The following is a 16603-nucleotide window of genomic DNA, read 5'->3' on the forward strand; positions in this document are numbered from 1 at the left end:
TAATTTAAATTAAATTTGGGTCAAAGCCGCTCGAAATCTGCACAAAAATGGCATGCCACAAAACCTCGATTTCCAGGGAGCAAAAAATCCATGTATTTTCGACATTTGAATTAAATTATCTCGAAAATAAGAGTAAACGTGTGTCACCATTATTTGAATTTTGTTTTTGCGAAGTTTATGGGGAACATTTTGGCTATTTTGGATTTTCGAAATTTCATATAAGGCAAGCCAGGTATTTTTTTTAACAAATTTTTACTACATTTTGTTGACCAACTTGATTTGCATTAGTATTGAAAAATTTTCTCACCAATTTTCTTGATCTACCTCAATCCAGGCCAAAGTTCTAATTCTCTGAATCCAAATCACCTGTTCAAAGAATCGCAAATGTTATGAAAGCCCTTTAATATTTTGACCCAATATTTAAAGGTGACTAATATCTGGATAATCGTCCAGAAAATATTTCATTCAAATCTAAAAATGGTAGGAAATGAGAGGAAAATTACTATTCAACTTTTTTTATTTGAGAGAGTCACAATACATATTGGGGTATAAAGCTAAAAAGGGAAGGAAATGTTTTGTTGAATTCTTAAATTTTTATCTGATTATGAACTGATTCAAATTAAAAATACTTCAATTTCATTTTCATCTTTATTGTTCTGGAAATGAGGTCCAGAAAAAAATAGCGTGATTTACATTAGTTTATGCGACGTTTCTTGTCAATTATATTATTTAAACAACCAACTAATTTTCTTCAGGTATTGGAACACAATAATATATATTCATTCTGAAAAGCTAACATGCAGCAACAGAAAACAGGAAATACAGCTCCCTAGAATTTAACGTTTAAGTGAGCGAGTAACTGAAAAATCATGAATTTCTCACCAGCAGGAATGGAATGATCAATTCAGTTAATAGCTTCGTTTATTTGAGATTGCTTAAAATGCTCCGTACGCTTAAAGGCAGTAAACAGTTCCTATTGCAACGTTATTTTGAGTCCTGCTAATTTTAAGAGGGGTTGAAGCCGAAAATTGTATTTATTCTGTATCTTCAGGCAAAGGAATTTGTGCTTAAACCTTCTCTAAGTATTGTTGTAAAGCAAAAAAATTGTGTGCGAGAGAGTTTGTGTTTTATACAGAAGGGAAGGCAATAAGTTAAAGGCTTCGACTCCAGCTTCTAAACTCGTGTATCACAACTTTGAATGATTTGGTTTGCCACCAAACAATTCCAAATGGCACAAACGCTGTTTCTTATGTGTGTCAATACCTTTTTATATTCGATGACCGAGTTTATCACAAAAGGTCAGTTTCTTAGTCGGTTTTAAAGCTCTCAGTCGACAAGAACCCGCTCGCTGATGGCCCCCGGGTCGCACGGCCCGGCCACGTCGGTCGCCTCAGCCGGACAGTCGATCAGCGTCGGCCCCATCTTGACGGCCGACAGGTCGGCGGTCACCTTTTCGGGGTCGCTGTGCCCTGAGCGCACCTCGTCTGATTCGTCGTCGCTGCAGTCTTCGTCGTGGTTGTGCGTCACGTGGCGCGGCGTTTCCGGACGGGCGTGCGGCACCTGGCTCTGCGCGCGCTCCACCTGACGAGTCTGCAAAAAAATTCAACAGCGTGGATTTGAGACTATAAGGTTTATGTTTTAAATCATTCCAGAATTTTATAACTATACCCTCTATCTAGGTTCAAAACAGGAGTGTGATCATATTTAAAATTTAAGATTTAAAGTGGATGAATGATTGTGATTTTTTTTTAATTTAAAAAATCAAATTTCATGGCAAGTTAACCGTAACCGACCCTTTTTCCATGTACTTCTGACCAGAAGTGCCCCAAAATTCTATTTTACAAATTTTACTGGTTACGACCTGTTTTTTGAGAAAAGGAACATAATTTTTCTTCCGGGGTGAGAAAAATTATGAAAATTTAATAGTGAGAAGATAAAACTTCTGAGTCTATAGAAAGTTATTTTTTATTTTTTCAAAAATTTCAGACTTTCGAAAGGAGTCTATGTTTAGCCTCATTAAAATTCAGCAGTTGTCTAAATTCACAAAGCTGATTAAATTTCCAGTTTTTCCCCCCATCGAACAAATTCTTCTCAAATTTACTATTTTCGCACAAATTCCGTCTGAAAATTTCAGCTGGCCGTTAAAGAGTCTAAAATTTTTCTGGGAAAAATCAAAATACCCAAAATTAAGTTAATTTATTCAAGAATCATCTCAGGAAACATATTTTTTTCATTTTAATAATTTCATAATGATTTTCAGAGGCAAACTCGGACTCTTGTAGTAGCTATCAGAGACTGCGTATAATACAAATAATGTTTTTAATTAATTTTCAAGGATAAATTCATTGTTTACCACGTGCGAAAATTTCAAATTTTTCTGATAATGAAAACGTAATTAAAATGATAATTGAGTGAAGTAAAGTTGCGCGCAGGCCGCCTTCTGTATTAGAACCAGAAGCGACAGCGTGAAACGCCCCCTTCTGTTACCCAGCAGCGGATAGTTTTTGCCAATTTTCTCCGAAATTTACGGTGCTTGACTATGTTTTCTGACATGATTTGGAATCCTCTCATCGAGATCTATCGGACAGCCAGAGTCTTTTTTTGGGGAAATGCGGAATTCCAGTGAAAATCGCGATTGCACAATTCCTTTCAGAATTCTCTATTTAAAACAATGCTAACTTTGAGGCAGATTTTCTCGAAAATTTACAGTGCTTTCTATGAATTTTTTTTACTGTACATGATCTTTAGGGCCTAACCTGTATGTGTGTTAAAGGAATTAGCGGGAAAAATTAACTTTCCTTCCTCTTTAAAATAATAATATTATTGCGAGACGGTTTAAAAAGGATACCGGAAAAGCCTTGAAAATATGCTTGTTGCCAATTCATGAACTCATCCCTTAGGATTCAGTTGAGGCCAAAATTGGCCTAAAAGTAGCGTCGGAATTATTGGAGAAAAGTGGCTGCAAAGTTAGCATGATTTTCAAATGGCGAGGACTGTCTCCTTACTAGAAATCTTATTTTATTTCACAACAAAGAGTTTCCCTAAAAGGTTTCATACGCCGCGCTGTTAGATATAGATCTCGACCAGAGGAATCGAAATCTGCCAAAAAAAAACTGGTCAAGCGCTGGAAATTTTGGAGAAACGGGGCAAATGTTATGAAAAATTGAATTTTTACTGTAGCAAGGTGCTTTTTTATTATTTTAAATTGCAAAACAAATTGTTTATTGATCATCTGCTTATAGTGTATCCGAGAATTCAAATAAGTTTCGATCGTTTTAGTCCACTTTAAAATTACCGCCAAAGCTGCGCTGCGCCGCGTCATTCGCGGGAAATTTTAGGTCGCGTGGGCAGCCGCCGCCAGCCTCCAAGAATCTGGCTGAGCAGCGCCAGCCACCGGCGGCTGGCGCCAGCCACGCCAGCCGCCGGTGAGAAAGTTTGGGTCAAAAATTAAAACGTGCAGGGGAAAAAACCGGAATGTTTTATACATAATTATAAATTAAAGGGTTTTGCTGTTCGCACCTTTAGGTATAGTTGTGAATTCCTTCACACAGAGGGAGCGCAGATCGCAGAAGTTATATAAGCCCTGACCGAGCGGAAATGCGCCCATAGTCGTTTATCGACAAAACCCCCGCTCACAGCTCCCTCGCGCTTTTTCTCGTTCATTTTTTCGCTTTTCCGCTTTTTCCATGTCGCGCCAGGAGCAGCGTTTCCCGTCCGGCGAGTACCAAAAGTACTTGAGGGTCGTGGATCGCATCCGGCGACACGGCATAAAGCGACCTTCGAACAGCAGATGCAGTATCAGGGTGTCGCATGGCGATTTGTTCAAATGTCCCGGCGTCAAAGCTCAGGCGGTGGGCGCCGACTTCGCCATGGGTGCTGGTCTGGCGAAGCTCACAAGGCAGATGACAGGCTGGCGTCCGGACGCGTTGCGGCGCAAACATCCGCGTGCAGACCTTGGCTACGTGGCAGTTGAAAAAATGGCGGACGATTCCAAGATGCTGCTCTGCGTGTCGAAGCCGCGTTCGACGCAGAAGCTCCACCACGATCCAGACGGTCATATTCGCGGCGTACATCTTATGATCGCTGGGCTGGCGCGTTACACGCGGCGGCACAGGGTTCGCGAGTTGTACTTGCCGCGGATCTGCTCCGGCCTGGATGCTGTGGACCAGGACTATGTTCTGGAGGAGCTTCATTATGCGTTCGCCAGCCAACGGATTTTGATCCACGTGCTGGACTTTGCTCCGGGGGAACCGCGTCCCCGAGCCAAACCTTCACGGTCCGCTTGAAGGTTCCTCCCTTCCCTCAATCGGCCCTTTTCAGGGCCTGGCCTTTCACAAGGCCAAATAATTAATTGAATAATAGCCCTTGTCCCACAAAACAACATCATACAATTCCTGACGACGGCACGCTCGTTTTTCTTAAAAACGGGCGATACTGGGCGATATATTGATATCGTGCCGTGTATAAGGATAGGGAACTATCGATACATCGATACACAGTATTTTTTTTGAAAAAATTGCTTGCTGTGATCTGCTCCAAAATATGGCCCCCACACACATAAGTAATTTGTTGTTTCTAAAAATCAGTTTTTTACTGCACCACGCCATAGCCGGCAAATTTTGTCACGTGGGTTGCGCCGGCCGGCGTGAATCTGACTAAGCTGCGCCGGCCGCCGGTGAAAAAGGGTCGAAAATTAAAAAGTGCAGGCGAAAAAAATGTCCTTCTGCTCTTCAAGCCGTTAAAGACAATCAAACTACACGTTTAAAATATTGTCAGCCACGCCAGTCGCTGTTAAAAATGGCCACCCACTACCGCCGTCAAAAAATTCGGCTAAGCAAGTCCCAGTAGCCGCCGCTTTACACCTCGTGGCTGAGGCATCATCCATTTAAAATATTCACTTTTCGACTCAGGGGAATAAATTTTAGCTAACAGGGGTTGAGGGGTTGGGGCGAGCACCCCCGAAAACCATTCAACTCACCATATGGGAAGTCAAGCCAAGTCAAACGGTGTTCATTTTTGCATTTCTGACACTTAGAACTCGAGATTTGGCGCTCATGTTTGCAAAAATTTAAATTTTGACAAGTTCGCAGTCATTCAAACAAATGAATGCTTATTTTAAAGTAAGCTTTACAGAAAATTTGTGAAAAATGATTTCAGCACACCTTTTAAACAAATCTAAAATGAGGAAAAAGCTAAAAATGTTTGTAAATTCCGAAAATTCAAGCCAAACCCTTTTGAACCATGCAAATAACAATTTAACAAGGACATCAAAAAATGATGAGCGAACACTCACCCTACTAAAGGTTTGCTCAGGCTCCTCTTCAACTGGATGCGGCTGGTCAAGCACGGAGTAGGTCCTTGAGCGGGCAATCATCGGCGATTCCATAATGAAGCGCTGCTCGTGCGCGACAGTCGATTCGTGCGGCATCTGACCAAAACAAATCTCATCCTCAAGTCTTTGAAACTATATATAGAGTTGTACTCACAAGCATGGCAGGCGCTCTGAACATGTAACTGAAGGGGTAGTAGATCAGGTTGAGCAGGGTGGCGGCGTACAGGTCGGCGTAGCGCACGACCTGCGACGAGAAAAAGGTCTGGCGCGAGCCTGACCTGAATAGGCTGCCCATCATACCGTAGGTGAGGTCCATCTTGTGCGTCGCGTCCCTGATCGCCTGACGCAGTTTTGAGATGTCCGGCTTTTCCTTTGCCGAGCTGTCCAGGTTCTTGTACATGTCTCCTAGACGCACGTCCAGCGCCTGCAACTCCTGTAAACACACGAGATTGAAAATTCAGCATTTGCATGTATGGTCACCTTAAGTACACCTGACGGAAACTGTATGGGTTTGATCTGCAAGATCTGGAAGATGAGTGCGCAATTCGACCCTTTGGAAGCCTTCAGAGACCAGATTTTAGGTATATCTTGGCGTTTCCTGAGCGCCCTGATGGCTTCCAAAGGTCGAATTGTACATATTCTGAAAGCCCTTGACATGGCTGTTCCAAAGGTGTGCAGATTTTGCAAATCTAACAAATACAGAGCCCTTCAGGCGTTATTAAAAAGGTCACACGTGGGAATTCAATGAAATCGATCTTGCTACCCTGACGCCAGGGTTCGATTTCCTATCTGCTCTCATGGTTTTTTTCTGACCTTAAGGGCGAACCAAAACATTTTCTGAGGGTAAAATTTTTCAAGGCCCATTCCGGCTCTGCCCTCCTGGGTAGAGTTTTAGCGAGATGTTTGCCAGGAATGGTGCCTTTTCTCACTGTGCTTTATATTTTTTTAGTTTTTGACAAATTGTTTTTTAACATGTATGTACATATCTTTTGGTGAGAATAAACAAGCAATAATAATAAATCAACCGATCGTGCAATATTGATTTTTTCCACTCTCGCTGCAAAAATACCAATTTTTTCAACCTTTGACCCTTTGTATCGCATATACTGAGTGTTTCACCATCTTGGAAATTTGAACACTTCTTGGGGCAGTATTTTTTCCACAATAAGGAAAAAATACAGGTTTGAAGATATTAAAAAATTTACGAATATAAATGTTGTTGGTCATCTAAATAGGCATCCTCTGGCTTCATTAAAACTGTAGATAACCCCAATTTTGTAAGCTTCAAGAGTCTGGATTTCCTAGATTTATTTAGTTGTTGTGCAAACAAAAATTTAAAATTGCAGACCATCAAATCTCTCGAGGAATCACACATCATATTAAAGGTGTGCATACCTGGAAGAGATTGCACTTGTCAGTCCAGACATGCAGCTCTTGGACAAGCTCCGGCACAACGAGGAAAGTTCGCCAGCCACGGATCTTCTTGCTTTTGAGAATGTCACCAAAAATGTGGTCACCAACGTAAAGCACGTCCTTGCCTTTGGCTCCGATCATTTGTGTAAACACGTCGCAGTTTCCTAAAAAAAAACTCCAGGGTAAAAAAACTAGGAGGTGAATAACTAAAAATTCTCACCTCCAGAGTAAACGAATCCCTGCTGGATTGGCCCGACGTGAATGCCGATCTTGAGACCTCCAGTCCGTACGTCAACTTGTCTGAGAATGGTCCCTTCACCGAAAAATAATGGTTTACAAGCGTCCACCACAATGTAATCAAAGTACATTTTCCAGTCACGGTGCGGCTCGTCAGGCTGTTTATATTTTAGTATATTAAATATAGGAAAGAAAAATTTCAAATTTAAATTACTCACTCGAGCGCCATGCGGAAAGTCGAAAAGGAATGTCATGATTTTGTTGGTGAAATTGTAGTCACTGTTAGTGAGCAAGAATGTTTTCGCGCCAGACTCGCGTAGCCTTGCTAGCACAGTGGGAAGACGGGGATCACGTTTCACATATTCTTCCATATTCTCGATGGTTTTGGACTTCAGATCCCCCTGTTAAACGATATGACGAATTCATTTCTCTTTTCAATAAGATCATCTTACATGAATGTGGACCCAGTCAACCGCATTTCGGACGTCTTGGAAGATAGACTTGTACGACATAAAGATGTCGCCTCCTTTCACACCAGTTTTCTCTCTAAAGGATTATTAAATGTTAATTTATTTGCAGTAAATTTGGTTGTTTCAACGAGATTTTAAAATTTTTGTTTGAGCACCACACATGATTTTTTGTTCTGCTGTTGCTAAAAATACAAAGATGGGGGCGAAAGAATTTTGATGCCGTTTTTCCGGAGAAACGGGCTGGAGTCTCACAAAATAAAAATTGCACTTTCTTGAAATATTCTGCAAATGTTACACGCACTTAGGGCAACATTTTATTCCGTTTTAGAGAGATTCAAAATTTTAAAAAAATTGGTTAAAAATTTTGGATTTAATTTAAGAGATGTGGTTTAAATTTAAAGGTTTTAGGCTGACTAATTGGTCACCTTTTGACAGAAGGCTTAAGGTTCTAACATCAATACAACTCGCCATATATTCGCATTTTTGCTAACACAGACTGCCGTTTCATCCCAATTTCTGGAAAACTTGGCAAACCTGGTGATTTCAACAGCTCTAAACCACCCTCAAAAAAAGCTAAAAAAAAAAAATTGCAGACCATAAATATCAACCTATTTAATTTTACCTGATGAAATCCGGCGAGTTTGTGAAGAAGTCGATCAGGCAAGCAAGCAGGTAAGTTTCAGGCAAGTTAAACAGAGTGTTCAGTACGTAAGTGCGGTTGTAATCAAGCTGCAGGAACTTGTTGGGGTATAGCTCATACACCTCCGAGCTGAGATGGACAAAATTAAGTAAACACGCTTTCAAGAAGGTTAAAGTAGCAACTGCCTTACAATTTGAGGAATTCAAAACCATGCACGCAGACGAGGATGTTGCCGTAGGCGTCGACTTTGAGCAGGTTGCCGTAGGTGGAGTCAAACCAGAGGCCGCGCACTGGGAAACTCGGATCGTAACCAAATTCTAAAATCTCGGCAGGGTAGCCCATGTGCACAAGACGCTGCTTCACAAGGTTGAAGCCCAGCGTCTCGTATTGCGGGCTTTTATACTCTGCAAAAAGGTTAGAAAAATATTTAGAAAATTAGGGGATGATTCTTGAGTCATTTTAACTCACCAGCCAGAGTATAGTCCATGTCAAAGCCATAGAATTTAATTTTCTGCAAGTGAAGACTTCTGTTGACAAATATTCTGGAAAGCAAAGTAATACTTAAGTATGTTAATCTATCATCTCGCAGTGCATTTTGCATAACTTAAAGAGGCTAGAACACAAACACACCCGTTTAATGAGGTTGGGGGTCAAAAGATTAAATTTTATCGCAATCAGGTTGCTTAGGAGCTAAATAACAACAATGCGCCGGGCGTCAAGACAGCGGTCACCGTCAATAACAAAGAGTCAGTTTTCTCATCGCGTGAATTAATTGTGAAGTGGGTCGCGCGTGTGCAACAAATGACCAGCGCTTACTTAGTCCGACAGACTTCTCCTCAGTTCGAACTCAACTTGAAAAGCGCAGCGCAATTCAGTCGGAACTGCGCGCAAAATCCGACTCCGTACAAGATCTCTAACTAAGTTAGTCAGCATAAAAACACCGCATTGGATTGTCTTTGGTTTGATTGAGGATTCAAGAGTGAAACCGGTGTAGACACATTGTACAAAAGGATTAATTTAATGCTGTGTGTATACAATAGCAAATGTCAGCAACGAGGGCCGATTGACAATTTTAAAGCGAATGTCCGACGAGAATAGCTCCTTGATGTTATTGTCAAGGTCTGCACGACGCCGTAAAGATATGCCATCAAGTAGTGTTCTCGTCGTGGCTGCCAGAAAATGTGTGTGCTCTTTTTTAAATGTTAATCAGGACAAATAGGCTTTTGCTTTCATCCCTCTCAACAGGTGAATGCTTCAAGATTGCTGATGTGCAAAAGTTTCATTAATTAAATTCTTTGTCGTTACGATAAAAAATGGAGATTGCTGTTTAGTTGGGTTAATTAAAATAACTGGGCGGGTTCTCCATTTGCGCTCGCAAACGCTGGAGCCTCACGCGTAATCTTCAAAATAGCCTGGACACTTTCCAGCCGCCGCTCATCAGAGACACTTTTCTCACATTTCGTGGCCTTGTGTCTAATGCGACGCAGAGGCATCTCGAATTTAGACTTCTAGGTCATTTTGCCGGGCTTAAGTTGCGCCCAATATAATTGTGACTGAGCTGGAAAAATCTTGAAATTTATGACAAGCAAAATTACGTTGTTATTACCATTCATTTGAATGATTCAGGATGGAGAAAATAGTACGAAAAACGATAAACATCACTTCTTGTTGCCAACTCGTGCAAATAATTAGCGGTATTTATCTTGGCAAAAATGCGGAACCAGCACTGCGTCATGTTGTTATAATTATCGTTTAAAATTCTTATATAATGTAAGGAAATATATAGGCCACATTATAACAAAAAGAAAAGAAGGAAATTTAGTCTAAAACAATCAGACGATTTTGATAGATTCAAATAAATCTAGTGTGGGAGGAAATTTATCTGCCATAAGTGAAAATAAATATTTTAGCATGTAGAAACAAGCAGAGGCATTTGCAGACCTCACAATCAGGAAATGCGATCCACGAACAGGAATAAAAACTGAAAAATGGAAAAGCTTAAGTGAGTTAAAATTAATTTCAAAACCTATTGGTTTATCTAGGAAAAGGAAATAGCATTTCTTTATTCCATCGGTTAAAATTTGAAACTATAGCAATTTATGGAAAACTCCATCAGAAGATCTTGAAATTATTTACATTGATTGTAAAAAAAATGCCAAGTTGTTATGCTGTGCATTTATCTAACGCTGGCGCTTTTTCTGTTTACTCTCCTTTCGATAATCTCTTGTACACAAAAAGCTTAAATTAATATATGTTTGAAATGAATGAGTCACAGGCGCTGAATTTTCTTATCTCTCGAAATGCCGTACTTATTGACTCACACAATTCATCAAACCCTGGTGTTGGCGAGCTTAAAACCCGAAACAAGCGAGAGTAAACGAGCGAGCAGAAGCATGTCCGTAGCTTGGTCGTGCCAATATCCAATTAAGCGAAGAGTTAGAAGTTTCAACTCAAACACCAGCGTCACGCGAAAAGCGAATTAAACAGATTTAGCTTAGACGATTAGCTCCCGATTTGAAGCCGTGAGAAAGTGTCAATGTTTAAACTAGAGCAACAACTGTTTTCCTGTTTTCCGTTTTCCGCGACACTGGAAACACATTAGCGATGCACGCGAATTGCGAGCGGTCGCTTTAATTACTTTCTCAAGCAATATATATGTGAGAAATTTCTCCCGCACTAACTCGCCTGCTCTCTTTGTCTTTTATCGATTCGCTGGCTGCTAAATCAGCACCGCTGACGAACGAATGAGCGAATGCACCGAATAAACGGCTCCATGGCAACTCAGATTTGCCACCGATTCGCGGTTCATCGGCTTGGCCGGCTAATTATAGACCATGAGAACGTATAATTGTCGCGATCGACATTGAATGCAAACCTATTTTCCTTAAACGCGCTGTTCGGTGAATAGATTAACGAACTTCAAAGATAACGCATGAAAAAAATCCGTTTCGTAGGTAATAATTTAGCAGGAAATTTGCATTTTAATTTGATTTCATAGATTATTGAATATTTAATGCCGCGTTCAAAGGGCTGTACTGTAATTTCTTTTTCCTCAATCAAAAGAGTCATGATAAAACAATAAATCGTCTGCATCGGCAAATTAGAAAGTCCCCTCGGCATAATTTAAAAAAAAATGTATTGCGTCAGCTTGCTTCAATTCTAATGCGCGCTTCTTTTAAAATAAAATACACAATTCGCACAATTGACAATACAACAGTGATTTTAATACCTCACATCCCGAGCCTGAGGCATCACAAAGCAGTTTACAGTCTCTACTTTAGTTCCGCAATTTTTATACATACGCGCAATTAGACAAAAAATAAGTCTCACTCCACACCGACCAGATATTGCAACACTTGCAGCTCTTAAGTTTGTTTGCTTCTTCTTCGCGTATTCCGAGAATATAAAAACGAGTCGTTGTCTGCCCCCACTTGTTTCGTGATTGTGTGTGAAACGCACCCTTTGTCCGGCTGGTTTTCCTCCTGCGCGTCGAAGAAGGAGCAGCCTCGCTTCGGGGACATGGTGGCTCTCTGCGCGGCGACGATACCAACACTGGCCACTCTCGGCTCGCGCGCTCACCTTTATTTCCTCACACGCAACTTGAATTGGCCGGCGCTGCTCCTTGAATGCGCGCACTTGCAACACTTGATCATCCGTGCACTGCACACTGGCCAAAACCGTGCATTGCCGCACTTATCAATCCACCACTCAAAAACTAAGGGTGCAAAAAGCGATTTAATTACAGTAAAAAGAGTATAAATTAATTCCTGTCGAGCTCAGATCAATGGATTTAACAGATCAACGAATAGGATTTAGCCTAGAGCTTTACAGGCCGGCAATTTAAAACATTTTGCGTTGTTGACTACGGCAAGTAGTTCGTTGAGTTTATTTTTTAGTGAAGATATACGAAATTAGGAGCAAAGAACAGTAAAGTTGTTACATTCAGATTTTGCCAAATTTCTCGATTTTTCGTTCTATTACTTTCCCTCTCGTCACGATCTATCCAAACGTGTGCGAATTTGGAGGATAAATTCCCAATAAATCGTGATTTTACAGTAGGGAGCTAGATTAGCATGCAAACCTTTTCCTCCATAATTGAACCTTATAAATATTTAGCTTTTTTACAAGTTTTCTGTAAAACTCATTGCGTAATCTCGAACCAAAGAGGTTTCTACAGATTCGACAAAATCTGTATCATTGCTAACGAAAGGTCACTAACCCTGGACGAGATTATAATTTGTCGGCATGTGTGCGCCACAAGTTCTGGAGCAACAGGAGAGGTGTTATATAGCGACCGGGGAATTAGGCCCAAGGCTGCGATTTTAAATATGAAGGAGGCACTTAAAGGGCTCTCTTTTTGACAGTTTAACGCTTCAATAAATTTCACAAGAAATGCACTTAACGCATCTCCCTCTAGAATAATTTAGACCGAGTCCAGTTTCTGGGAAAAGCTAGCAAAACAACATGTTGATGAGAACTAAAACAGCAAGCAAAACAAAAAACCACTGGCTGTTATTCTCATTTTTTCCCTAAGCTTGCAAATTGATCAATTGTGAAAAATATAGGATCATTATCAGTGAGAAGCGAGGAATTTTGAACTTGATTATGAAAGAAATTTGTAACTTCAACTCGTCTGATAAGAAATTAACGACCTGCCATAACGACAAGTTGTGCAGACACTCAGCAAAATTAACGTGGCATCGATAACAAAAACCAAAAAATTTCTTCCCTCACCAAATTCAAGCGGAAAAGAATTAATTATTTTATGCAGCATTTTCTTCAGATCTCCGTTTGCTTGATCATCTTCAACTATGAATTTTCTTTTGAAAAACTCTAAAACTCAAATCATTTATGCGACACTTTGGAAGAGGACAAGTTGAGACCAAAAGCAAAGCTCGCAAGATAACTCTTTATCAGCATCACGAAAGTGCTTTTTATCTCTCGACACGTTTTGTTTCTCGCTCTTTTCATCAGGCTGAACTTGAAATTGAGTTAGTGACAAAAAGCAAAGAATTACAAACCTGTGTTCCGCCTTTCGGTACCATTTCCGGCCAATGTCACTGCTCTCTGATGACGGAGTCTTAAAGGCATTTTCCTCGGAAAACACGGCGTCGGGCGAATCGTCGTCTTTCAGCATTGTTAGCCTGCAACACAGCGCCCATACTGCGGTCAATCGAGCGTTCCAGACTCAAATTATCCAATTATTCCAATTGGTTTTCTAGACAGCCCTCTGTCTAGACCATTTGATTGTTTCACTTTCAGTTTGATTAGACGAAAGTGGCATAGGGTCTAACATAAGTAAAATTGATAGGTTTTCACTAGCATAGATTGCGTGTCATAAAAACTTTGCTATTATATAGAGAGGGTTTACGGGACAACTTTGAGACCATCTGTTAATGGTTAATTCGTTAATTCGTAGTGAAATTTAAAAAATTAAGCGGTTTTTTAATCTCGATCGACGTAACAAAATATTTGTGGTCGTAAGTCAAGGTCAAAGGTCACTGCAGGTAATTTTAGCTACTAGTTAAAATTTTGGAAATGCGCGAGCTAAGGATTTTTTAAATGAGCTTAAAAATTGCGTGCGCTTGTGTGGAAATTTGAGACTGGTTTTTTTCGAGTAATTCCCCTCAATAAAGCTTGATAAACACGACTTATTCGTGTTTTGTAAGCTTCAAGACTAAGAATTGCCAGAACTAACGACCAATCGACTCTTCTAGACCTCCCCCTGAGCTCACCGAAATTTGATTTAAATTTACCAAGTTATTGAAATTGAAACCACGGAGATGTTGAACGGAAATTTGCGGCCAAAGATTCAAATTTATGGGTTTTGATTTAAAAGTAAAATTTGATCTACCAGAGTCTGATACTTATAGGAAGTTTAGTGACCCCAAGGTCAAAAATAGATATAGACTTTTGATTTGTGATGAATCCTCTAGACTGAAACAATGTTAAACGGTTACTGGAGGGGACCAAATGCTGAGGATACAGAATTACATTTACTCGATTTGCATGCCTTTGCGGGCATTTGAACCCTGACATTTTTGTACAAATGTAGATTTTGTTTGTGGTGAACGGTGTGAAAAGTATCATATTTTAAAATGTTCAATAACAAGAATTAGTTTAAAGCGAAGCAGCAAAAAGAGTTGTAAAAATTGATTTGGACGATTGCATCGGCTTAGTGTTGCACGCATAATTGCGTTTAATAAATTATTCATCCGTTCACAATTTGTGGGGGTCACGTTTGCGCCTTTCATGAAACAATAAATTACCGATCAATAAAATTTTAACCCAGATAAATGAATATAAGTCAAATTTATGTTAGAAAAATAATCTTTTGTTTATTCCAATGAATAAATTGTCGGTTGGTTTCAAACCACGAGCCTCGTGTTGGCTTGGTTTAATATCACACGACACAGCGATAGAAAAAGTTAATGAAGCACAAAAACAAATAGAAAAATAATATGTATAAAAAAACAGATGGTGCTGGAAAGGTCACCGCCAAGTGGAAAGCCGTTCAAATCACCCTGGCAACAATCTGCTGGAATCCTATCAATCAGCTGCTCCAACATGCGAGATTAAGAGCAGTGGAAAATCACGGAGTGATACATTCTAGCTTACCGGTGTTTACGGGAAAATGTAACAAAAAGCTTTACAGAAATCTTTTTAAACATTTTAGCTTTACTTGAAATTTACTGTCTAAAAATTAGGAAAAATCTCAAATTTTCCTAAATAGTTGTTTAAATTTTAGAGAATTTTTTGCGTGCTAATCAAGCACTGTCTCCCTACTGTAAAATCACGACTTATGTCACAATTTGGGTAAATTTTCCTTCAAATTCGCACACCTTTGGATAGATAGGGATCAAAATCAAGCGAAAATATCATTAATTTTTCAAGAAATTTGTCAAAATCTGAAATTTAAATGTTCCTTTTACTCTTGTTTCATTTCTTTAAGTACTGTATTAAAGTGGATCGGTACAGGGCGACAATTTAAAATTATGTGAATTATTGGATGCAATAAGCAGTTGATGGACGAATTTGTTCTACAATTAGCAATAATAATAAAAAAAGGACCTTTTGCTTTAGAAAAATCAAATGTTTCAAATTTACTCCAAAATTTGCATCGTTTGACCACATTTTGTTGGCAGATTTCGATTCCTCTCGTCGAGATCTGTCCAAGAGCGTATGCAACCTTTTAGGGAATCTCTTTGTTGTGAAATAAAATAAGATTTCAAGTAGGGAGACAGTCCTCACCATTATCAATCCTATTTAATTGCTGTTAAGATTTATTTTAATATTTCGAGATTTATTCCGTCCTGGTCGCGGTAAAAATGCACAACTTTCCACAAAATTTCATTGTCGAATTGATTGTTTGCGTTTGGTTGTTGAAAGTTGCGCAATTTTGCCGCTACTATATATTCATTATCTTGAATCCAAGAAGCTCAATGATTCTGGTACCGTCCAAAATCGAAATCAATATTCAATAATGTTTTATCTAGTGAATTAAAAAGTAAACTAATATTTTTTATAAATCTTTATTCGGAATGAAGTGTGAGTCAAGCGTGGAGTAGCAAAGCGGATATTTTAATAATGCGCAGAACGGATCTGGCAAGCATCAGAAAATAAGTGGAGAGAATGGTGTCGTCTGTCGAGTGTTTGAGTGCTCGAGTGGGCCCAATTAAAACTAAAAAAGGCTGAATAGGGTTCGAACAATTATGCCGCGGCATTCCGACTCAAAGTAGACGCACAAAAGCTGAATATCGATCGTCTGCATTGTTCGACAGCGTGTTGCATTCAAAGAAAAATACCGCAATACCAAATATTTATGGATTTAAGGGGAGAAAAAGCAGCTAACTCCCATCGACAGCTGTGCGGTAACAAGGGAATCTGTAGCGGCATCACAATAAAAAATCTCTGCACCTTAACCCCTCACTCACAATCAGTCACTCACCTAATTAACTAGGGTGTCAACCGTTGGTCAAGCTCTGTCGATGACTCGAATCCCAGTGAGAGATCTGAAGACACTCGCTCGGCGCCTCTGCAGCTGGACTAGATACAATTTAGTCTTCGAGTCTCAACGAAGACAACACGACGATCGCGCAGACTAGAAAAGTTTGTGATTGAAAATAGCGCAGGACGCAAGTACTGCGAATTCCGAGCACCAACACAAGGTGGCACCACTGCCGGTATAGCTGCACCAAAAGCATTATCGTCATTATTCGCAATAAATTCGCACACGCCAATAATACGTTAAAAATATAAAAACTGTTTTTTTTTTCAAAATTTACCAATCTCAATATGATATGGCAAAATGATGTATGTATGTTTATCTAATAAAACTTCAATAAATTTATATCAAAATAGCCAAAATAGTTATTGTGGAGCATAGCACGTTTCCCAGTTTTCCCACGCAAATGTAGCAGAATATAAAAGGCATTTTTTCATTTTCATTCAACAATAACAGTAATGATTATTAGAGGGTGGCCGCTATATAAATGATGTTTTATTACTTTT

At 39.7% G+C, this 16603-nt stretch overlaps 1 protein-coding gene across 2 annotated transcripts; it reads right to left on the bottom strand.

Annotated features, from left to right (window-relative positions):
- Positions 1–631: 631 nt before the first annotated feature.
- Positions 632–16196, bottom strand: Nt5b (5' nucleotidase B). 2 transcript variants are annotated; one of them, XM_065483675.1, is made up of 12 exons: positions 16041–16196; positions 13114–13236; positions 8561–8634; positions 8283–8496; positions 8075–8221; positions 7435–7528; positions 7201–7383; positions 6966–7140; positions 6728–6909; positions 5487–5765; positions 5294–5428; positions 632–1590 (listed from the first exon to the last, which is right to left on the bottom strand). In XM_065483675.1, exons 2-12 carry the CDS (start codon positions 13227–13229, stop codon positions 1327–1329), a joined length of 1863 nt encoding a protein of 620 aa, XP_065339747.1. In that variant the 5' UTR covers positions 13230–13236; positions 16041–16196; the 3' UTR covers positions 632–1326. The 2 variants fall into 2 exon arrangements, with proteins under 2 accessions (XP_065339747.1, XP_065339748.1); XM_065483676.1 differs by lacking the exons at positions 13114–13236; positions 16041–16196 and adding an exon at positions 11552–11689.
- Between the last annotated feature and the right edge of the window lie 407 nt (positions 16197–16603).

This window comes from Cloeon dipterum, chromosome 3 (assembly GCF_949628265.1).
Source record: "Cloeon dipterum chromosome 3, ieCloDipt1.1, whole genome shotgun sequence".
Classification (NCBI taxonomy): Eukaryota; Metazoa; Arthropoda; class Insecta; order Ephemeroptera; family Baetidae; genus Cloeon; species Cloeon dipterum.

Bases quoted from the DNA above. Each gene is read 5' to 3' on its own strand.
- Nt5b (XM_065483675.1), bottom strand. From the start codon at position 13,229: ATGCTGAAAGACGACGATTCGCCCGACGCCGTGTTTTCCGAGGAAAAT. The intron at 7,529-8,074 runs GTAAAATTAAAT...ATAATCCTTTAG, and splicing joins AACTCGCCGGATTTCATCAG to AGAGAAAACTGGTGTGAAAG. The intron at 6,910-6,965 runs GTGAGAATTTTT...GTTTTTTTTTAG, and splicing joins GGGATTCGTTTACTCTGGAG to GAAACTGCGACGTGTTTACA.